The sequence below is a fragment of the Parus major genome, chromosome 3 (assembly GCF_001522545.3).
Source record: "Parus major isolate Abel chromosome 3, Parus_major1.1, whole genome shotgun sequence".
In the NCBI taxonomy this organism is placed as follows: domain Eukaryota; kingdom Metazoa; phylum Chordata; class Aves; order Passeriformes; family Paridae; genus Parus; species Parus major.
This window is the reverse complement of record NC_031770.1, coordinates 16,910,205-16,934,280: the sequence shown is the minus strand read 5'-3', so window position 1 is coordinate 16,934,280 and position 24,076 is coordinate 16,910,205. Positions and strand designations below refer to the sequence as shown.

Below are 24,076 nucleotides of genomic sequence, written 5' to 3'. Positions count from 1 at the left end.
CGGAGCGCGCTCGCTCCGCGGGGCTGCGGCTCCAGGGGCGGCGCGGCCGCGGCTGAGGAGACACGGGCGCGGCACAAGGAGCCAGGGGTGCTCGGGAGATACTCGGGCCTAAAGAGTGCGGCCAGCAGTGTTCGCATTGCGAGGAAGCCGTGCTCTGTGTTAGGTGTGTGCTCGTAGCTGTGGCGCTCCGAGTTCCGCGGCAATCAGGATTTCCACGTTCTTTTGTTAGAGGCTGGTCCGCAGTGTTTGCTGGCTGGCGTTGTTGCAGTGTAAAGGCGCAGCTTTGACTTCTTTTCCTTACTTTTCTAAGTAAAAGAGAGCTGGCTTTCACATTCTTTCAATCCTGATGGGATTTTTCAGGGTCTACCCAGTTCTTCTAGCAAAAGCACTCGAAAAAAATTCGTCCTAGAAGGATAAGTTGTTTGATGAAAAGTGATCAGCCCTTACCCATCTTTTAGGAATAGGAGAAAGATCTCATAGTGTTCATTTCCTTGGAGAAAAGAACCATGAGCTCTACAGAAGACAGAATGGCGAGGTTCACACGTGCATCCTAAGCCTTTTTTGAGAGGACTTTTCTGTCTGGAATATTCATATTTCAGTATGAAAGTTCATTCAGGAATGATGTTACTCTATTATTTCATAGAAAAGTATTAATTAATTCAATGTTGTTTTAAATGTTGGAGAAAAAGAAAAAAAAAAGTCGATTTGCTGCTTAAAACTGCACAATTTTGTGGAGTTTGAAAGTGCATTAATTTTTCCTGCCAATTAAGTTTTGGTTTCAAGGGTTGTAGTAACCATTTTGATACTCAAAGTACTGAGTTTGCCTCCCTTGTCTATTTTAAGGGCTGAACTGGACTTTAGCACTTGTGCAACAGTTGCCCTTGGGAATTTATAATAAAATCACTTGGCCTGATGATAAAATATAGCCATGCCTTCTATCTAAAATAGGAGTGAGTTGTAACTAATTGAAATATGCCTTTGATAGAGCAACGTAGAGCTAGGCAGTGAAGGCCGAGAGCAGAGGGTTCTCCCCAGTTTATTGACTAAAATTAAAGCTTTGTGTATTCTGAATTACCATACAGTGTTTCCTTATCCCAGACTTCAGATAATCACACTATCAGATCTGGAATGTGACTACATCAATGCTAGATCGTGCTGCTCCAAGCTAAATAAAGTAAATTGTTCTTCTTTGCATTTGCTGTGGTTTTAGAAAACCACATCCTTCATCTGAGCATTGCAGATAACTGGGGTGTGGTGGGTATCTGAGAAGCCTTGATTGGCATGTATCCCTTATTTCAGCCTGCTTGTCTTTTTTTGGATGTCCATCTTTCAGCAAATTCTATCACAAAAGTACCATTTTAAATGAATCTGCTTGAAACTTAGCATTAAATCAATGTGGCCTTTCCATGTGTGTGTTCATTTTGATTTAAATGTATTTTTTCTTAATGTGAGAGAGAATGGTACAGGATCCTGTCAAGCCAAGAACGTGTAATTGCCGGGGGCTGACCCAGTTTAACGATACCAGTTTTTTAATTGATCAGCTTTCTTATCTGTTCCAAGCCTGGGGCTGTTCGTGCAGGTTTTAATTATCTGAATTCCTAAACCCACTGTTCTCTGCAGTGATTTCAGATGAGCTCTGTATACTTTCTCAGTTCTCTTTCGTGAATGCTTGTGTAGTATAGTTGTGTTCAGACTGTGCTGCTCTCTAGAAATGTTTGGAAAAAGCACCCCTGTTGCAATATCTCAATGCTTACTTGTGCAGAATCTGCCTGAAGGTATTCATAATATATAATGCGTATTTTGTCCACATTGTGATGGAACCACATGCCTGTGATGTCAGTTTTTCAGATTTTACGTGGTTATAATCAGATTATAATCCCAAATAGATGTATTTTCCATAAAGGAATTTACATTTGTGCATGTAATTCTTTCCTCTTTCCCTCTTTTGCAGTGGGTGGTGCCTGAGGTGATTGGCCATGCAGTTGTCACGGTATTAATGCTTATTTCATTGCACTGGTTCATCTTCCTCCTTAACCTGCCAGTGGCCACATGGAATATTTATAGGTAAGTGCTCAAGGGATTGTGGGCTTTCTTCTTAGCAGTGTTACTAGTTTAGCTTTAAGTGTAGTACAAAGATGAATAATATGTCATGGTGAGATGTTCCAGGGTGTGTTCTTGAGCTGCTAATAGCCTTCATTAATCAAACTGACCTAACTTCTTGTCATTAAAATGACAAGAAACCAAGCAGTGGAAAGGACATGAAACTTTTGGCCTTCACTTGCTTTCTTGGCTTTCTTTGGTGCCCAGGAATCTCCATTTATGGGTCTTTCCCAAATTCATAGGAAATAATAGCAGAATAATTTGGATTATGAAATAGCACTGAAAACAGAGTTAATAATGTTTTCATGTTGTTCTTGATAGTGGTATCAGCATAAAAGTGCTTAGGTTGGCATGGCTGATGGTTGTAAAACCATTGGGCTGTGGTGGCACCCTCCTTCATTTACTGACTTGTGCCTTCCACTCATCTGTGCTGGTTTTGGCCCCTCACCCTGCAGGTTTGGATTTGGGAAGGTTTGCAGCCTTTTCTCCCTAGGACTGCTGTCAGTGTTACTGCTCCTTGTACACTGGGCTGCCAGCCTTGCAGATAGTTTAGCTACCAGTGGGGCTTTCCATGTAGCAACACTGGGACTGTCAGTTTAAACCATGTTCTTTTTATCTGATATCATCTGGTGTGTGGAGAATTGACCCTTCCCTGGTGTTTAGCTGATGGAGACTGGATGTGGATTTGTCACTAATTATCTCCAGTCACTATACTGAGGGAACCCAAAAGCCCAAATGTCACATGTACAGGTATGGAAAGCTGGCTGTAATTCTTGTTTGCCTGAACCTGCCAGGGCTGTTTGCAGGGATGGGTTGAGTTCCTGGTAGAATTAAACAAGAAGTTTCACAGTTCTCATTAAAACAAAGTTGAAGATTTCTGATCTGATAACCTGATTGTTCTTGGGCAAAATAGCTGTGATATTTAAATATGGAAAAATATCACCCTTATTTTCTACAGAACTGCCAGCAAAGCCTTCCAAGTGTTTCTAAGCTGGAGAAACATGAGACAGTAGAACTTTATGCTTAATAAATGAATGTTGCCTAAATACACACACATAGGGCATGGTTTTGCCTGGTTTTGTTTGCCCCTCCCTATGTACCTATAGTGACCAATATTTGGTTTGGGGTCTGCTGGCAAGCTTAGGATTTGATGTTTCATTCAGGCAAGGCTGAGACACCACAGACAACACGTTTTCTTTGAAGCTGTCAAAATTTCTTGTGCTGGTTACCACTTTGCTGCTTCATTTTGTGTACTTAAGTTAGTTTTTAGCATAGCCACTTGCTTTCCCTTCTAAAACTGGTCAGAGGGAGTTTTAAAAGTGGTGTTATTTCTACTTCTACACGTTAGGCAGTAAGCTTTGATTACTCTTTTGTATTGACAGCTCTCATTTTATGTATGTCCTACATAGCATAAATATTCTGAATATCCTAAAATCCAGGATTGTTTCCTTAATTTTAGATGTGCAGTGTAGGCAATAAGTCATAATATTAGGCCTGTATCACTAATCCTCCCTTATTTCTGTGGATTGAGGAGTTTATCCCACATTAATAGCCTGGACTATCCTATCTCTAGTGAAGGAGTTGGAGGCTTGCAAAAGCAAGTGTGGGGTTTAGCATTTTCAGCTCATTAGGAACTGTATTGATAGCACAAGGAGTAATGGGTTCAAAGTAAAAGAGGGGAAATTTATGTCAGAAATACAGAAGCAAAAGAATTCAGTTGAGACTGAAGAAGTCCCTGCTTTGCACTGTAAGTGACAGAGGAAAAGGTAGGATTCCCCTTATTCACTTAACTTTAAAACCTCCTTAATCCAATTGACTACATGGCAGCTACAGGTAATACTGGCTTACTTTAGTAATTCTCTCAAGGATTTTAGTGACAGAAGAGAGGGTTTGTGCAGGAAGGGTATCAGAAACAAATCCTGGGAAGGATAAATTAGTCAAAAACAGCATCAAGAGAGACTTCCAAATTTGCAATATGTTTATTTTGACATCCTTCTGGCCCTTATTGTTTAACACACTCACATGGTATTTAATTTTTTTCTGATTAATTTTTTAGTGTCCCCAGTGAGACAGTTTTGTCTTACATTCTCCTTGTTTTAAAACTTTAAAAAAAGGAAGCATTCAGCTTTTTTTTTCCCTTCTTTGTTATATAGATCTCCTTAAGAGAACAGGTCCAAATAATGAGATTCTTGCCATGCCTGTAAGATAAAACTGAAAGAGTAAAAAAAAATTTTTTTAAATTTTAAATCTTTACAATTCACTGAAAATTCTGGTCAGAACTTCTACATCCCTTTAAAAATTGGGAAATCTAGAGGGAAGTGTCCTGTTGCTGTGGTAGCAGCTTCCACTGAATTGAAACCCTGGAGGCACTAATGTGTATATTTATTAAAGCTGACAGTTTACTTGTTTGCTGCAGAAGTTTTTTTTGCTGTGTGGAGGATGACAGCTGGCTTGAGCTGGGTTTGTCAGCATCCAGCAGCATTGTATCCATGGCTCAGTTCCTTAGATATAGAATATAGGCTGTCCTGCCTTGTGGGCCTCTTGGAAGAAATGCCTCAGCTTACGCAATTAAGTTGCATCATTTAAGTGTTGCCATTTTTGAAAAAAGCAAAATTTATGCATGCTGTCTTTATGGCACTCATATCCCAGACATGTAAGAAAATTATGCATTCTGTTTCTAGGATAAATTGGTGCAGGAAACATTATTCCAATAAAATGTGTTACATTCCCAGGAAATGGACAATAATTTGTGTTACAACACTAAAAGCAGAACCACCATTCAAAACTTCAAATTTAGAAGAGAATTTCAAACTGGAATTATTTAACATGAGCTATTTTTAATGGGACACAACTGTCTTTGGTATTAGTCAAATACACTGCAGTGCTTTTCAGTGCCTCTGTGACAGGCAATTACTGTGGGGTGAACTTTTTCTTTACCAATGTCCTGTTGCTAGAAAATCTCCCTATTGCTTGTTGCCTTTCCTTCCCCTCCTGTTATGGAAATAATAAATGTTATATGATGTGGGGAACTGCCTTTTGGACTACAAGTGGTGCCAATGGAGTAAATTAAGAAAACTGACCAAGTGTTCTGTTCTGAGACCATGTTTCTACTCCAGCTTTAAGACAGAGATAAATTTTTGCATAGAAAGAGTTTGATTCCAGGAAGGTCGAGCCTGTGTAGTATCTTAGGGAAGTGATATTCTAGCCTGAGCTCAGCTAGAGTGAGAACTTCATGTGCTCCCTCAAGAAATTCTTCGACAAGAGAACATGCTGCTGGCTCAATTGTCACAGGACATCAACATGTGGTTTGCTGGTTTTATGCTTCTTTGGTTTATGTTCCACTTGGCTTCACTCAACTTTTGTTATGTGGGTTCGGACAGCAGAACTTGACATCTTCAGTTCTGCCTGACTCATCCTGTCAGCCTCAGTGTCTGTGCTGAGGTGTCCCAGGATGGCTGTGACAAGGGCAGGAGTAACAGCACAGATCCTTTGCCTTGGCTTATGCCATCTCATTGTGAACCACTGGAGTTTGTGAATTTCTGTGAGGTTTTTTGCTAAACAAATTATTGATTCTTAGTTAAATTAGGTTCTTTCCAGTCCCTTTCATCTTATGCATCTTTATACTGTGGGTGGGCGTTTTCCCCATGACAGCAACTAACTGTGAACAGCAATTAAAATTAACTGGAATTGGCTATTACCTGGAATCTCATTTATACATGGGAAGTTGGGCTGATGCTTTTAGTACTTCTTGTTCTCTTATTATTTGTGGGTTGTAGATAGCTGCAATATCCAGAACGCCCTTACCTTGAATTGTGAAACAGCTCTTCAGATGAAAGTCCCTTCTTGGCAAGCTTTCCCCTGCCTCTTGCCCTGACACTCCCTAGTGTTTCAGTGATTACATTTTCGGGGTTTGTTGTTAAGTTTGTTTTTTTTTTATTCCTTAACTTTCAGGTACATTATGGTGCCAAGTGGAAACATGGGAGTATTTGATCCCACAGAGATCCATAACCGAGGACAACTGAAATCACACATGAAAGAAGCCATGATTAAGCTGGGCTTTCATCTGCTCTGTTTCTTCATGTACCTTTACAGGTTAGTTTCAAAAATTGCTCCCAAGAAACAAAGGGATTTTCTGCCAGCTATTTTTATCTCCTCTATTCCAGTGTGAAATTGCTGGTATTCATGTCTTAGCTTTTTGCATCCTGCTAAGCCTCAGTAATATATTTTGACAGCTATCTCTGGGCTCATTATATGCCATTATTCATTCTGATCAAACACTGTTTGGAAACTCAGGCTATTCCTTAATCTCAAAACCACAAGTACAACATAAAGAGTTATATGCTTTCAGCACCTACAGTAAATGACCTGTTTAGAAAGGAAATACTCTTGAGGACCAAGTTTATTTTACAAGTTCTGTTTTTAAAAAATGAAGTTGATCTGGCTGAATTACAAATAGATTTGTTCTATGATAAGGCCACTTATTCCAAGGTGGCAGAGCTGCTGTTCTCTGCTGCACTATTGCTTCTGCAGCCCTGTCTTCCTAAGCAAAGCACACAGCAGGGATGCCTTGACTTTCTATTTCAGGTTCTTTTAGTGCAGCTCTCCTGTGACAGTGAGAGCTGCTCCTGCTTGCACAAGCTTCAGTAATCCACTGGTATCATGTTTTCTGTTTTGCCACAGTATGATTCTGGCTTTGATAAATGATTGAGAAGTCGAAAGAGAACCATTAGCTGCCAAATTGGGTCATCACTCCAGTGACTGGTGGAGCCACAGACACCTCCCGAACACACCTAGATCAGTGTCGTCATGCAGTATATTTTTCCTCTTTGAACAAGAAATATTTTTCTGTATTTTTAACATAAAGTATTTTCAAAAGACATTGGATCTGTGTAGCAGTTGTTTTTGTTCCTTTAAAAACCAAACTGCTGGAGCTGCTGTTTCTGTAAGATGAAATCCTTGCTTACAGAAGTGACCTCGTAAGAATTAAATGGTAATCAGGGAAACTTGTTTCAGCAGCATGAGCTGGTAATGACAGTAGTTCCAGAACACATTTAAGTGCAGCAATGATACCTGATTCTTGCTGAGAGGTGTCAGGATGAGACTGGCTGCCAAGCTGTCCTATCAGAACCTAATCTGAAGGAACACTTGGAACAGATTTCAAAGTGGAACAGGAACACAGCTTGCATCTTTGTGTTGGTATTCTTTCCAGACAAAAATCAATGGAATACAAGTTACATTTTCCTCCCTTTCCCCACGCCCCTGCACCAATGTGTATGAAGCCTTGCATTTGGATGGATTAAGATCCCTTTGGTGGACATGACACTTGTGTGTAAGAGTGCAGATAAACAAGAAACATGATTCATACTTGCTTTTTCCATTCAACTCCTGTTTTGTCATTGAAGTACATCATGGACATCCAGATAAAGATCATATTGCACTGGGGTGGAGTTGGTTACAGAGCAGAAGACTATCTGCAGTTGCTATTCCCTGAACCTGCTGGTTGCATAGCCAGTAGGGTGAAACAAGAGGTTGTCTAGCTCAGGGAAAAGGTCTGGTAACCCATAATCCCAGTTACTCCAATTCTGATGTGACTGCTTCAGTGATACCAGCAAGTTCTTTCTGTACACCTCTTGCATCGGTAATAAGTGTATAAACTGAGTTTGTACCCTCACTGTCCCATAACTGTCTAAGTTTTTTATATGTGCTTGCAAAAAGGTCTCTTGAAACAAACACATCAATTAAAACACTTAAAAAATACACTTCTGTAATTACATCCAAAAATTTATGAACTTTTTCTTCTTAAGTATTTGGGGTTTAGTGTGCAGCTGGAGTTAACAATTGTTTTCAGGGCTAACCATGAAAATGCAACACTGTTGCTTTATTGCTGTAGATACTTTGGGTTCAGTGTTCTAGGAGAAGTCTGGCTTTAAAGTTTTGATGCATGGTGTCTGAGTTCAGCTGTGTTAAAGATGAAAAACTGCTGAAAATCGTGTTCATTAAAAAAATAAGGAAACAGCTACCCCAGCTGGATGCCACTGACTACCTGACAGCAGAACATCAAAGCATAAAAAGTACTGTCCTATAAAGCCAAAACCCAGGGAGAAGGTAGGTCTGGAGAAAGGAAAGCAAATGAAACTTCAAGAGAGTAGAAAGTCAGCAACTTTTTTAGCAGATTATGGTAGGGAATTAAATGATCTTATTTGTATATGGAAAAAAACCTACTACAAATATTTTGGACATTAGAAGAAAAGGCCCAAGTTAGGTCCTTAAGGTAGTGCTGACAGTCAATACATTTCACTAAACTTGTTTCACACTGAGAAACATGAGCATTAACCTCATTTAATTTTAAGACCAGTACTTAAACTAGCAGCTTGATATCCTATTCTAAAAACATGATGAATAAGTTCCCTGTTCATTTATATCCAACAACAGATAATAAGAATTGCAAAAACCTCAGCAGCAGGTTTCAGAGACTACAATTCTGCTAAATAATTACACTGATAATGTTGAAGCCTTCTTTACTGTATGAGGTTAGTGCCTGCTTCAACAGAGATCTTCAGAGGTCATTGTTAGCTACAGAAAAAAATAGATGTGTAATAGCTAAAAACTTGATTAATTAGCTAGAAATAGGGGTGCTGCAGTTATGTCACTCCTGGGAGACCCACAGAGCACAAAAACGTTAATGATGGTAAAAATAAAAAAAAACCCTCTATTTTCCCACAGAGAACAGGGTAATTTAAACCCAAGCTTATCACACAGAATTCAAGAGAATTAGAAACTTGTGACTGATTTTTAAAAAAATAATTCACTATAAGTTGCTGTGAGGTCAAATACAGATTCCTTCTTATTCTCTCAGACAATTTCCCTTTGGACTTGAGATATCCATGTATAACTTTGTGAGGAGCCATTAGCTGTGATTGACAGAAAACTCCTCATCAGTAAAAATAAATCAAAATCCCGCATGGATTCCAATTTAACTGATGTTACTGAGCCCTTTTCCTCACCCACAATCTACAGCCTGGCCAGTTTGCAAAGATGATCATCCTGCATCAGTTTTCAGAGATTACACAACAGTTAAGAGTTTGGGGGTTAGTAAAAGTGTGTAGAACTGCATTTTTCCCTCTAATTAATCTTTAGTTACAGAATGTTGGTTATTGAGCCTGTTTTTTAAAGAATATACTTGCCTCCTCAATCTAGTAAATGAGTGGCTTGGTTTTCTAAAATGGTTTTGTATTACGGAACATGGTAAATTGATGATCTGACCAGTAGTCCTAAGAACAATTTTACATGCAGGTTAACAATCAACCAGAAACCCTGATAAGCCCAAAAAGGCAAATCTTTATCTGCTCAGGAGTGTTAGAGCTTTATTCTAATTCTTTCTTCTTACAAGAAGCTCTCTAGTATTTCATACCAGTGCCAAAAGACCATTTATGCCTTTAAGTATAGGGTATGATGGACAGTGGAAGTAGCAGTAGGAAAATTTGGTCTATATATTATGAACCACCATGCAGTTATCAGTACAGCCACCAGCTCAGCTTTGGCAGAAACAGAGGCATACAAGCCTCAGTGGTTACCCTTCAGAGCTTTACAGATCTTTAAAAATGAGGACACAACTGGCACTGCCATCCTTCTGGGATGAGGTGACAGCCTTGGCACATATAAGACACACAGGGAGGTGACTGGGCAGCACAGAGAGCACAGGACAAGGTGTAAGGAAGGGCTCTCCTCCAAGGCAGAGACTGGATTTAAGCTAATTAAGAAATGCATACTCTACTCTCAAGTCCCTTATGGAATTTCTTTGAAATAATCAGAATGATTTTAAAAAACAAACAAAAAAACCAAAGAACACATTAGGAAAAAAAACAACCCAAACCCACAGGACTTAAATCTTAGGAATGCTGAAAAGTCCCAGGCCCACAGAATACAGATAACCTGTTTCTCTTGCACTCTTCTGACCCATTAAAGGCAGACAGGATGGCAGATGAAGCACAGCTTTTTTGGCTGGGCTTGTTTGTAACTTCCTTCATCTGCTGTGTGAGTAATTTATGGCTGAAATGGGTCTGCAACCCAAGAACCCTCCTGCAAATACCAGCAACCAAGGGAAGTAGCACAAAGGAGGACATGCAGAGGAGTACAGCACATCCTTTCTCTTGGCAGCTGCATTTAAGCCATAATTATCTATATACTGTCTAAACTGTAAGGGAAAAACCAAAGTTCATGCAAAGGTGCTGCTAGAGGGAGCAAAGACTTCTAATAAATAAGTAAGTTAAAAGAATTCAAAAATTGAATGCACATCAGCAAAAGGTTTGAGTTTGGAAAAGCTACAGGGAGTGGAAATTCAGGTACAACTTTTTAACACAACATAAGCTATAAAAATATATCAAGCTGAATAAAAATACAGGACAAAGATGAGGGTCTGGCTTAAGGCACAGAGAGGAGGGATAAGAACGTGGGGTCAAGTTAGAGGGAACATGAAGGCAGGAGATCCAAGTACTTTAGGAGCACCTTCTTACTACGAAGTATCAAAAAAACCCATAAAACTCACAGATCACCTACAGCAACCAGAGTCTGGTATTTAATCAAGCTGCAGCATTAAGGAATGATTGATTTCACAGAGCCTCAAGGGAGCAGATGTTGAGCAAGTGAGATAAGCAGAGCCTGGGACACGGGCAAGTCGAGCGCTGAAGTACAGCACAAACACAAGGGTGAGGTGGATTAGAGCCAGACAGCAGAGCCTGGAGAGCCTCAACACAGCACTGAGGGGCTCTGCTGCAGCTGCACTGCCACAAATTAATTTTCCCTAGCTAGGACGTGAAATACTATGGAAGAAATCTATAATTAATGATCAAGAAATTAACATCCAAGTCAGTCATGTAAGTGAAGTTAGGGAAACTAAGAACTATTCATTCCAGTTATTTATTGTTTATTGAATTGAAAGAAAGGGAATACAAACATTTCTCTTAAGTGCTGTGCACCAACATGGAAAAAGTGTATTTTTTTTTTTAAAAATCCTAATAAAAACAAATCAGAAGTTAATGTAGTTCCAATTGAACATTTTTTAAAGATATGTTTAAAATACTACACATTTATAAAATAAAAAAGTTAAAACGGTGTTCTGTAAATAATTAGTAAAACAAGTGAAAATAAATACGAGACCCAAAGTTCTTATGTTTTTAATGTAATATAGCAAAGAAATTTTTAACTACTTAATAATATCTGAGGAGAGTAACAAAAATCCAGAAAGTTTAAGAACGCAATCCTTTGAAACATTTAATATCAGTCCATAGCAAATAGTCATTACATACCAAAAGCTCTAAGTGTTAACTAGTTCCACCACAACTCCATATAAATCTTGACAATTTAGAAATCTTGAGATCAACAATAAAGTTCTTTTCTTGATCTCTACAGCTTGGTTTGTAAGTACATACATGCTTTGAGGATCCATTTTGTCCCATATGTTTTCAAGGAGCCAATAACTTTTTCCATCTGTGCCTAAAAATGTTAAGTTTCAAATCTAGCACATATACCCTAAGAATGAAAAATGTTTATGAAAAAAGATGGGGCACAATGAATTTCAAATTTATAAAAATATACTGATATTAACCAAAACCTTCTGGTCAAAGGACACTTCACATACACACTACTTAAAAGTATGCAATAAAACATGACAAGTACCTAGAACATTTGGTTCTCTGTCTGTTCATGGAACACATGCACGCACACACTCATACCAGATGGGAGGAACACTCTCACATATGTTTTACTGAATCCAGATTATCTGGATGAATAGACAGAAAACTTGGCTACAGTTTATTTCAACTAGAGGCAGCTACTGCAGCAGTAGTTTCAACACTGCACACTTCAATTAAGTCCACCCTGTTTAAAAAAAGTGTCATAGTTAATGATTTTGCTTTCTAGACATCGTTAAAAGTAGCAGTTTTTAGAAATCAAGTATGGCAGCTGAAAATGGACTCAAGCCAATGTGGAAAAGACAGGAGGAAGGCAAAAGGAGACCATTTATGGGATGGGTGTTCCTTGTAATAGTCGTCTTAAAAAGAAATAGATACAAGTGTATTTTGTAGCTAAAAATATGGACAAACTATTGAAAGTGCATTTTTCCTCCTCCCCCTTGAGTTACAGTAGTTTGTTTGTTGGTCAGTAAATCCTGCTTCTTATGTCAATTCTTTTTTCTCTACCTCCCTCCCCATTTGGATCTACAACATATCCCCTTGAGCTACAGCTAATTGTATGAGTCCTGGCCTCCTGGTAAGGAAGCCTTTACAACGGATTTTGGGTGGGAGTATCATTTAGCAGTGTAAAAATACACAACTAGACACCAACTCCCAACAGCAGACAAGAGTTTTTATTAAACATTACCTGGTTGAAGCCAAGTTGAGAAGTAACTGGCAAGATCTGGGCAGATTTCTAGCTTGCATCTTTGCTCCAATCATAAAGAGAAGTTAACTTTAAAGTTGGAGAACTTTAGAAAAGACAGAGGGAATTTAAAAACAAAGGTGTCATTCCCCCCACTTCCCTCCCCTCCAAAACATGAACAGAGCTACCATTTTCCCTTTTGTGTTCCATTGTGCCTTGAAAATTACTTACCTGAACAGCTAAAGGACATTCAGATAATAAAATGCTTCGGCTTTTTTTTTTTTTTGAGATCTGCCTTGATAATAACCTGGGGCTACTGTGAATATTTGAAGCCAACAGGTGACCAGAGAAAGTTAGAAAATGAGTACACACAGTATTTTTTTTCTAAAACCATGGGCCTGCTGACTGGAAATACAGTTATTTATTGTGGGTGTGTACTTGTTCCAGCCTTACACTCCAGCCTATAAACATTTTTAAGCACATGGAAATCAACATGCTGCAAATGAGCAAACTGATTTGGGTTTCCCCCCCCACCCCACCCCAGTCTCATTTTATTGTCTGTGCACAAAAAGTATTGGTACTTTTCAATCCACATAGTATGAATATCCAATGTGTTGGAAATAGTTTAGGTTGCTCTTTCATCTCCAGGTTGGGACGGTTCTCATTGCTACATCTCTAATGGCAGCTGCTGTGGGACTGAGTAGTGTGGCAAAATGATTAATCTCACCTTTCTGTCCTGCCTGCTCATGGCCCACGAGATGCAAACAGGCTGTCACTGAGACACTGGAAGCAGTGCCACCTGCTTGGAGCTTGCCTTTACATGGCATGGCTGCACCAGGACACTAAGGGAGAGAGATCCCACACCTGCTTCTCCCTAACTCAGCTTCTGAATATCTCAAGTGTCCTTCAGAGGGACAAACCAAGTCCAGCAGAGAGGGGCAGTGTTTTGGCAGCACTCCTATGTTAGGTTTAAATTCCTAATTGCGCTGCCGTGGATAGCAGGCATCAGCCCACGCACCCCCCCAGCTGTACCAGGGAAGGAGTCTCACTCTGGTTAGTCATGGCCTCCACATTAGAAATGCCTGAAGTGCATATGAGACTAAGTCTACACTTGAGATTTGATCCAACCTTCACCACCTGCCTAAAGCTCCCACTTTATTTCCATGAGTACATAGTGACAGACCATTGTATGAGACATCAAAACCATTATTTTCCTTACTCTTCCTAAATAATGTTTGGCTTGAAAACTTAAGCTCCAAAGTAAAACGATACTAGAGTAACTTCCAAAGGTTCACATGCTGGCATTGCTTATGAATTATACCATGTTTTGAACATGTAAAACACTTTTACAATTTACTGATTACAATTTAGGATTTAATAATAATTTCCTAAAACCCCAAGGTTTAGCTTATTCAAATTTGACCATGGGAATTTGTCTGTTTTCCTCCAACATTAAGGCCAGGCCTGACTCATCTTACACTGTCTGAACTACGAAGGGAAAGAAAAAGCTTCCTCCAGAAGTGATTAAAGGAAGAAGGAATGGATGTATAATCTTAAGTTTACACATGTATTCTCAGTGCTGTGTAGCAGTAATTGCTATCAAAGAATTCACCTTAGTTTTAAGGCTGAACATTAAGTTCCTACCTGGTTTTGGAGGTATTAGAAGACTCATATGTCAGATTCGGGGCTGGTCTCAACCACAGTACCAGAATCTTAGCTCATGCTTAAAGTCTGCACGCAAGGCAAGACCAACACACACCACTGGATGGCTGGAATCGAAAAGAAGAAAAAAATCTAACCTGCTAACCTTTGTTTTTCTGGGAAACACCACACTCCCATTCATCAAAGTGGCTATACCTCTCTTCCCAGGAACTCCAGCAAACCTTCCCCCACCCTTCTTCCACACATAACTAATAAGGACTCTAAATCATTATCTCATGAAAGGATGAAGTCCACACTTCTGCTCAAGTGACTCCTGGTGGCATGACCTTCCCTGCTCCTTCTTTACTTTGCAGCAGTACCAACACTACCTTTCCACCCAAGGTGGCAAAAGGGAATCCAGTGCCATCTCATAATGGATTTGTGTGTAGTGCAGAAGCACAGAGATGCCAGGCAATCTGTTTGTGTCAAAAAGAATAAATATTTAAATTATAAAAGTCTTTGTTTTTTCTTAACACGGGACATTAGTGGAACTACTCCTAGATGTGTCAAGATGTTCACGGCACCAGCTTGCAACAAGGTCTGGGAGAGGCATTTAAATCTGCAAACTTAAAAGTATATTCTCAACAACAAAATCTGTCCACCCTTGTTTATCAAATAAAGAAAAAAATTCCATCATAATACAAGTGTTTAATTATGATTTGTACGTAAATTACTTATACAAAGTGTTGACTTTGTGAAGAAAGGACTCTTTCAACACATTCTTCCCTCAAAGTGTAATCTACTTTTTACACCAGCATTGTTGCATATATTTATGTAATGAAAAAAAACCAAAAAGACCTCTTCTTGTTTCAACTCTGAGACTGGTGGTGCAGTCTGAATGCTTTTTTTTTTTTCTAACTAATACAGTTTATCTGTTAAGATGGACAGGGAATTCCTCCATCTGAAACAAGCTTTACTGCCTACATAAATCTCCTTCCAGCCACTGCTTTTGATTGGGTCTCAGGACACTCCAGAAAAGCATCAGTGATACCGTGTTTCACAACACTTCTTGCATTGTTTTAATTCCAAATGTATACAAATGAAGTCATTTTAATCCTATAAATAATTTATTTTTAAAAAATTGTGCTGTTAACCCCTTTGCAGGGCAACGAGCTATGTGAAAAGTACAAAACTTTTTGTCAAATGTGATACTGAGAGTGCTTTTGACATAGTTCATTGGTTTATCCTCTCAATTGATAGATATACTGCGCAACGGGCAAGGCTAGAATCCATGAACCAAGCTGCAAAGATCTCAAGCTAAGTAAGGCGGAGAGAGACTTGAGAAACAAGAGAAGGAAATACTTTCCTATCCAATGTATACTCTTCAGACTAAAGCACTCTTTCTATCAAGCCTTCTAAACTGTTAAATAAAGTGTTCCAAACAAGCATTTAAACTTCATTACACAGAAGAGCAACAAGAACAGTAGCCTGCCAGACAAAAAGGCAGGAGGGAAAAATATATATACTGAGTTCAATGGTTAGCCTGAATGTAGCACAGTTCTTCACAACCGATGGGGGGGTAATTTCAACACGGTGTCCAACAAAGTTCTAAAGACGTGCTTCATCTCAACTGGTTACTATGAAGCAAAGGTGGTAAATGTTTGGCCCCAACCGGGCTTCAGAAATGGTTCTTTTTCATGACGAGCATGTCTGTCCAGCTATCAATCATGTTTGTTTGCACCAAATCCCAAGCCATTTAAAATACGACTAATTAAGTTAAACTGAAGTCGTCTGCTCCAAATTCGCCATCAACTATCCATGCTACTGCATTCCTCTGAGCAAAAACAAAAACACAGAGAAAAAGAAATCACAGCTTGAAGATCTTAGCAACAGTTCATATTTCTATCATAATGAATACAGTGTATTTACATAAATTTTAACTGAACATGCACTAGTTAATGGATCTTATATTGTAGCTAAATTCCATGCTTAAAATTACTCATTTTAGATAAAATTATTCATAACAATCTAGATATTACTTTAGCATGTTAGGTGTGGGTACTCAAAAAGCATCTGGTCCAAAAAGATGTAACACGCATTTACATACAACTTCATGGGGAGTGTGCTGATTACAGAGCTGTCTTGTCACCCCATTTAGGATTCCTAAGTGGTTAGGTATTATTCCATGCACCTACATCTCTTGCGAAAGCACTGCTGTGAGAAATCCATTTGAGGTTGGTTGGTTTTGATGGCACTTACTGGTTCATTTTCTGGAGGAACTAAGAAAGAGTGAGCAAGTAGCTCACTGGAGAAAACCAAACAACAAAGCCATGAGTAAAACCAGCTGGAGGACAGGCTCTGACTCCTTATGGGTGCATTCCAGGTGCTACAGATTAGCCAGGCTGGTCCACCTAGTCCAAGACTAGAAGCAGATGTATCAAAGCACTGGAGCAGTGAGAGGAGGTAATTCTTCCTCCTAATATCCTTCTACCTTTCAGGCATTTCTACCTTAGGGACATTCTGAACTAGAGGTGTTTACTTATCTACCAGCACTTCATGGATTTCTCTTTGATTACTTTGTCCAGGCTCCCCTTGAAGCCACATCCATGAGGTCATGTGGCAATAGGATATACTATATATCATTTTAGTGTCTCCTGTAAATTCTTACTGCAAGGTTGAATACTTAATGACAGAAGCATATAAAGTGTACAACAACTCCCCAGCAGTGATCTTAACAATCCTGGGGAAGGCAAGAAGGGATGGGAAGACCTGAGTGCATTTTGGTAGCAAAAAAATGAGCTTTGTCTCTCTCTCCCCTGCACACACATGGTTACTGATGGTTAGTAAAGATTCAATTTTGTACAGATTTTCTTTACACTCTCTCTAGACCTTGGAAATTCTTTTTGTAACCATTACAATACCATTACTCAATCTGCAGTGTGGTTAGAATGCACTGTTTAAATTTTAATAACATTGTACATTACTAAACCTGAGCATTGAAAGCAAGGTTTTTATGGAGTCTGCATAAATAAGTTAATATAATCCTAAGGTCTTAGTGACACCACAGTTATGCCTTTTTTATTCTACAAAATGAGTAACTCAGATAAAAACCAACAGTCATACACTAGAAAAAAAAACAAAACAAAGCAGTGACTAATTTTTCAGTAGTGCATTTTTTTACCTTCAATATCCTGGTTGTCTACGAAAGGCGCTGGTCCCCATATCCTAACAGTGCCGTCGTCGGAGGCGCTGGCCATCATGGCCGGGATCTGCGGGTTCCAGCTCACGCAGTTCACCGTGCGCGTGTGCCCCGTCAGCTCCGCGATGGGCAGCTCGCTGCGCTTGTGCCAGATGTACACCTTGTGATCTGAACCAAGCACATGGAAAAGCAGTGTGAGCAGTACTGCTCTGCACACACCCACCTCTGGAGCCAACTGCACTTTCACACCAGCTCTCATTAAAACCCACGTCAAAAACCCGAGTCTCGAGTGTGGAACGGCGCTGACAAAATTTTTCTTTTAAAAGTGATCAAAAGAACGCAGGCAAAGCTCTTCCATTAAGAGACACGTTCTTTTTTAACACCTGCAAGTCTACTACACTTGGTGTTTGAAGAAAAACATTCAACTGCCATGCAAATAAGACAATACAAGGCAAAAAAGAGAAATTAAACTACTCTTTAATTACAGGTACAGAGTTATAATCTTATTCTAATGGAAAACTTGCAGATTTTTTCCCCCCCTCAAATAATTGTATTTGCAAATTAGTAAATGTACTATAAAGTCATGAATACTAAAAATAATTATAACCATCTCTTGTTGATGAGTACCAGATAAGATCACAGCTCTGTAGTTTATGAAAAACATCTTAATACTAAAAACCTGTTACACTCCAGTGAAAGTGCAAACAGAGCAAACGAGGGAGAGCAAAGCTTAATGGCTCCAATTGTGAGCTATTACTGTCTTTGACAACCAGTTACTGTGTGGTATTTAAAGATATCAATTTGTACATATTAAAGTAGATGCAAATAAACCCTACACATCCTATTTTGTACTGGGAAGTTTTTAATTACTTCTAGCAACATGCTAGAAATAGAATAGGGCAATGGTTAGACACTCTACTGCAACATTTAGAGAAGAGTCATCCTTTATAACCAGCCATATTTAAGAATAACTGGGGAGTGGGAAGAAGAGGTGGAGGGTTGTCCCAGCTGTAGACCAGCAGCCTGTAACAAGTCTGTGGTTTTACCTGTCTAGGAATGACTGTGGAATATTCCAAAGAGAGCTATATAAACTGGACAAGTATGTATTGCTAGTATTACACAAAAGCCTAATATTAAGCAATCAAATGAAAGTATTTTGATCCATCTGAAAGGCTTTCACCTAGATGTCACTCTGAAGGCTCAGCAAACAAACCAATCTTCCTCTATTCCTCCTCCCAGTTCCCTATAAAACAAACTTGCTCTCTGACCTCCCTGCTAGAAAAGCCTCATGGCTTTTTCCCATGTGGTAACTCCCTTGTCTTGTGCTGAGCCAGCTTGTGTGAGGGTACCACCATCACACGTGCTTGTGCTGATGCAAATGTTCTGGCCGTACTTCCATTCCACTTAGGATTTCAAGGGGACCATGCATCCATGCTATTCACCAAACAACACAATTCACACCCTACACACACAAGCCTCTGCTCTGCCAGATAACCAAAGCCTAAAGACAAAGCAGTACTTTGGTTTGGAAAAAACAAGATAGCTACATTAAGGCAGCAGACAATTCCCCTCTGAGACAGAGACCTCTATTTTCTTCCTATGGATGCAACTGTCAGGAAAACCCCTACCCAGCTGACAAGATGTTTTGACAATGAAGTTATGACAATGTGATCAACTACTTTTTAAAGCCAGCTATGAGAATGTGACCTATTAATGTTGTTTCCTTGTATTTAAAAATAGTTTCAGTAGCCACATTTGCAAAAAGGCAACAGCTTCAAACAGTTCAAATCGAAGGAACCATCAGTTTCAACTACAGTGGTTTTTAAACAATGAGGACAATAGAAAGTCAATAAACTGGGGTGAAAAAAAAGACTGGTGCACTACATTATCTACACCTACACATGCACATAGTAATGGCTAAACAAATCCTGAACTTTCTGGCACTCAGGTCTCAAACCAAGAAGCCTGTCCAGCCATGAAATGAGGTTCACACTGGACTGGAGGGCTGGAGGTGCTGTCCTTCAGTCATATTCCACTGGGTATACGGAGGGTAAAACTTGGTTTTATTTTAGACATGTTTTATGGTTCTCAACAACAGACAGTAGGAAATGCCTTGGCCAATCTTGTTTCCCAAGAACTGTAAGTTACAAAGTACTCAAATAAATAAATAAATTTGTTTACATATTACAAGTTTAATTCCTAGCCCTGCATAAGCTTGAATTTTCAGTGACCTCCACGGCAGTGCAGGATGGCACTACACCAGTGACAGAACTGAAACAATTCAACACATAAGCTTTTAATAAATTTCTACTCTTGCCACAGACAGCTGAATAAGAACATACCACAAAGCTTTTAATCACCAAGAAACTCTACCAGACTACGTCAACAACTGCCTAATTTGAGGCTACTCTGTCTGTAATTAAAATGATTCTACTGAAATTAAAATAACCTCACCACACCTGTACCTTCAACAGGCAAATGAAGCTATTATTCCCCAGAAGTACATTTTATTCAAACCAGAAGTCTAAATATCATACTACAAAAAGAAAAGTCCTCAAGAACACCCCACCCACTTCTAATTAAAACTGTGCAGATGCTTTTGCTTTAGAGGAGGAACACAAAAGAGTCATTAATATGTTCTACCTCTGCCATCCTCTCAGAAGATTCTTTCTGCCAGCCCACAATTACTTCTTGAAGTATGCCACAATCTCAGCATGCCTCAAATTTATTTCATGAGCCAGTTGGTTTGCTTTTATAATGTTGTTGTTAGCAACTGTCATCTATAAGATGAAGGTATAGGAAGGATACAGTGTTTCAGTTTTCTGCACAAAGAATGGTGTTACCTTCACTGCCACTCGCAATGAAATCTTCATTATGACCTCCAAAACACGAGTGAATTGTGTAAAATCCTTGTGTAACACCTTGATACTTTCTCACTAAAACTCTGTCTTGTAAGTCCCATAAGTGAACTCCCTGGAAACAAGAAATACAAAGAACGTTATTTTATCATTGAATATTATTAACGGCAGTCTTCTGAACAATGAAAAAAAACTACACATGGAAGTGCACTACTTTAGAGCCAACTTTGGTACTGTTAGTAGGTGAAAAGAGTAAAGATGTAAATTAAACTTTCACCCTTAGGTCCCTTCCACTCTGAAAGCTTTAGTCTTACCCAAGGTTTCAAAAGCAGAAATAGATAAATAAAATCCATGCCCCCAGACATGTAAAGTGCCACAGTTCTTGCTGTAACTGGCTTCTCAATGCAACAGTCAGATAATTAAATTTAATAGTACATATTTCCTAATATGAAACTCTTGGCTATAAATTAGTCAAAAAAAAAATAAAAAATCAGGTCTCAAGAATAAGATCACCTTCTTGTCAGAGAATTCCATGCTATATTTATGAATATAAAGGCCTTCATATTACACAACTAGTTAATATCAAACATTCCAACTCACATAAAAATATTTATAAACAGGTAGAAGTTGCAAGCAGATTTATTTCTATTTCCTTTCAACATCCCCAACTCACCTGAGTTGCTACATTTAACAAAGCTAAACGGCCATTTTTTGAAATAGTAAACGACATAATAGGGTGATCCTCTTGTACTCTGAAATTATAAGACATGAGAGTCAAGATAACCAGATAATGATGCAAACAACATCCTGTCTTTGCAGTATTATCAGGGAAAAATAGTTCCAAATCTGAAATTAGGTATGATTCTATATATCAGTCCAAGCCAGGTCTACAATACTTGTTTATAGTTAAAAGTTTATAGGCTAAACACCCTGACTCTGGGTTTGGCCAAAAGGGGCTTTGGACCTCAACTCCTAAATTCAAGGCAGAGTCTACTAAAATATACCAAGAATTGAGAGGACTACAAGTACTTATGATAGAAATGCCAAAACATCCACCAAAAACCTACTCCAGTGCTTAGGAAATTATTTCTAATACCTGATCTAATGCTTCTTGCTGAAACTTGCTCACTAATTCTTGTCTCATCTTTTAATACTGAGAACATTTAATAACTCATTTCCCATACTGTCCCCCACACCCTTCCTCAGTTTTCTTCTGACACTAAGAAGCAGGAATTCAAAACCAAAAAAAGAGGTAGTTACATGTTCCTGTCTGTGAGATCCTCAAAGTTATAACCCCGAATTCGCTGGTGTGTGTCTGATGCTAGAACAGTTTTCCCATCACTCAAGCACCAAAGGCATTGTACTCTCACCCCTTCCCAGGAGTCGAGGAGATTACCATCTAAATCCTGAGCAGAAGGAAAAAAAAACATTCAACTATTAGTCTCAGGTTTCTGAGGAGCTGTGACAGAAGTATTTTTCACTTTCTATTTCAGACGATTGCTACAGAAAGCAGTCTTACCCTTTCCAATGGAGGGCTTAATGAATTAGGAGTTGGTTGTCTTAACCAAGGGCTTTTAGGTATCTGCCCTGGAGAGCAGGGTGCTTCTGTCACTTATTTTCTTGTGCAAGACACGTGCCACCTGCACCCCGTCACTGAGCTGACCTTCACAGTGAGGTCTGCATCCTACATGACTATTCTGGGAACCAGTTGGAAAAATAATCAAGAATATGGTGAAACTGTGGGACCACCACCCCACAGCAACACTAGTCAAGTAATGAGGGGTTCACATTTCTGTTTTAACTAAGTAAAGACAGCATGCAAAAACTAAGAAAGATGCAGTCAAAACACTGTGGAATAAAAACACTTGTGGACAAAGGTACTGCTTTTTATTAGTTCTTTTTTTCTGAAGCAGCTAAGAAAAAAAAATCCAGACCACAAATCCTCCCTGAGGCCGACCAAAGATGCTCCAACCCTTCAAACTGCTCCATCCAAAGTGCTGCTGAAATACCTGCGTTAATGTATTGCTTCTTTGAATTACAAAGGACCAGAAGCTTTAGTGTACATACACACAAAACTTGAAAAAGCATAGACCAAACTTTGATTTCTTGCTTTGTTTTCAAAGGGACAGATGCAGAGAACTTACACACTGGTAGAACTGTCCACGCTGTCCTCCCGTTACAAAACGCTTCCCATCAGGATTCCAGGCCACGCTTGTTAAACTGTCTTCATGAGACTGGCTCATCTTTGTCCTCAGCTCCCCAGTCTGGAAAATAAACAAAGGCAGCAGGGCCTTATACCACAAGCCTTACCCAAAAAGGCACTGGTAATTTTATCTGACATGAATAGTGTTTGGAAGTGTGTATGTTTCAAGAACTTTATTTAAAAGCAACACATATTTATGAACTATGCAATGAAAAAGTAGAACTACTTTAGCATATTCAGTGAATCTGGACTTGATTTGGGACAATTTCTTTTGTCTCTCAAATCAAGAGACATGGAATAGTTGATGTGTCAGACAGCTAAAAGATTTTGAGTAAGGAGTGGAATAAAAAGAAATTACATGAACAAGCCAAGAGAGTGACAAGCACTATCAAATGAAAAGAAGCCAAAACACTGAAAGAAAGGAGGCAGGGAGAGATTAGAAGAAAAGAGGTGACGAAATACATTTTAGTAAGAAATTAGGAATATTGCAATAGTTAGAATGTTTTCCTCCTTGAGCTGAAGTTCTCCATGCCAAAATTTAGCTTTTATGCATAGTGTATAAAGCCACCGTTTCACAAGCCAGAACACCAATGAGTGGCACTGTCAGTAATGCTCTTCACTGAGCCAATTTAGTCAATTAAACAGAAGAAAAGTGTTCCAAGGGTGAAGAAAGGGAACGTTTTTGTTTTAGAAAACTAAATTAGTTCAGAGTCCAAGACAGCACAAGGAAGTCTACACAGCTCTCAATCGAGGCAAAGGAAGCTTTTGTATCAAATCAAGTGCCCATGAAATTCAACAGCAGAAAGTGATTTTCAGATTCATAGAGGGAATGGAAAAATGCCCAAGTGCCTGACAGAAAGATGAAGTTCTGAAATCATAAATTGAAGCATCTTTCACTAACATCACTGGGAGGGTTACATGAAGTAAAATAGTTTGCATATTTTACATTTGCTACTTGTTAAAATCATCAGTGATCAACTGCTTCCCTTCAATTATAATTCTGCCCTCTACTTCTCTTGATTCATTTGCTGTCCTCCTCAGGAGCTCTCTGACATCCTATGCACTTACGCCATCTCTTCTCAGAAATCATAGTAACCACACGCACCAGAACTGGTGCACAATCCCAGACACTTAAAATTTGAACTCGAGTTTCAGTTTTTTTCTGAAGTAAAAGAGCATTTGCAGGCTCCCATAATTATTTTTTCCAGCTGAGAGGAGGACACAGATCAGCAGCTCTTCTTTACATCCCCACCTTGGCACGAGTTTGCAGCAACTACTTCTTTCACACCTGTAGTATTTAGTGATTGAAACAAAAGCAGCAGGCTGACCACCAAGTTTTCTTTTTCACTCTTCACCACCACTTACTTGTACATTCCAGAGCCAAAGCTCAGAACAATCATCTGGGCCACAGGCAACAAGGTAGTTGTCATCTGGACTCCAGGCAATGTAGGAGACCCCGTACGCGTGACCTTCTAACGTCTTAAGTAGTTTTAGCTGGTGAGTGTCCTGGAACAAGAGAGGTGTTCTTGAGACAATGCAAATCAACTCCCACCACATTTCACATTTCCAAAGCATCCATCTACAGCATAACAGGTTTGCCAGTTTACAGGGCCAGAAAATGAAAGTGCCTAACTTTCAACCTTCAAAACAAGAACACTCATAGGTATTTTTGTTCTAATCTTCTGTGATTCTGAACACAAA

At 39.2% G+C, this 24,076-nt stretch overlaps 2 protein-coding genes across 3 annotated transcripts in view; one reads left to right on the top strand and one right to left on the bottom strand.

Moving 5' to 3' along the window:
• The window catches only part of CNIH4 (cornichon family AMPA receptor auxiliary protein 4), an 8,164-nt gene extending 295 nt beyond the window's left edge, over positions 1 to 7,869 (top strand). Inside the window, exons 2-5 of the mRNA XM_015620915.2 lie at positions 1,106 to 1,174; positions 1,952 to 2,064; positions 6,052 to 6,192; positions 6,781 to 7,869. Of these exons, the coding sequence (XP_015476401.1) occupies positions 1,106 to 1,174; positions 1,952 to 2,064; positions 6,052 to 6,192; positions 6,781 to 6,808 (351 nt within the window). The 3' untranslated portion in view covers positions 6,809 to 7,869. The remainder of the gene's footprint in view (positions 1 to 1,105; positions 1,175 to 1,951; positions 2,065 to 6,051; positions 6,193 to 6,780) is intronic.
• Positions 7,870 to 11,006: 3,137 nt separating this feature from the next.
• The window catches only part of WDR26 (WD repeat domain 26), a 31,817-nt gene continuing 18,747 nt past the window's right edge, over positions 11,007 to 24,076 (bottom strand). For both annotated transcript variants that reach the window (XM_015620914.3, XM_033513280.1), the window contains exons 8-14: positions 23,741 to 23,881; positions 22,317 to 22,436; positions 21,433 to 21,578; positions 20,846 to 20,924; positions 20,158 to 20,287; positions 17,297 to 17,482; positions 11,007 to 15,949 (exon numbers count right to left, since the gene is read on the bottom strand). In XM_015620914.3, coding sequence (XP_015476400.1) covers positions 15,924 to 15,949; positions 17,297 to 17,482; positions 20,158 to 20,287; positions 20,846 to 20,924; positions 21,433 to 21,578; positions 22,317 to 22,436; positions 23,741 to 23,881 — 828 coding nt within the window. In that variant the 3' untranslated portion in view covers positions 11,007 to 15,923. The remainder of the gene's footprint in view (positions 15,950 to 17,296; positions 17,483 to 20,157; positions 20,288 to 20,845; positions 20,925 to 21,432; positions 21,579 to 22,316; positions 22,437 to 23,740; positions 23,882 to 24,076) is intronic.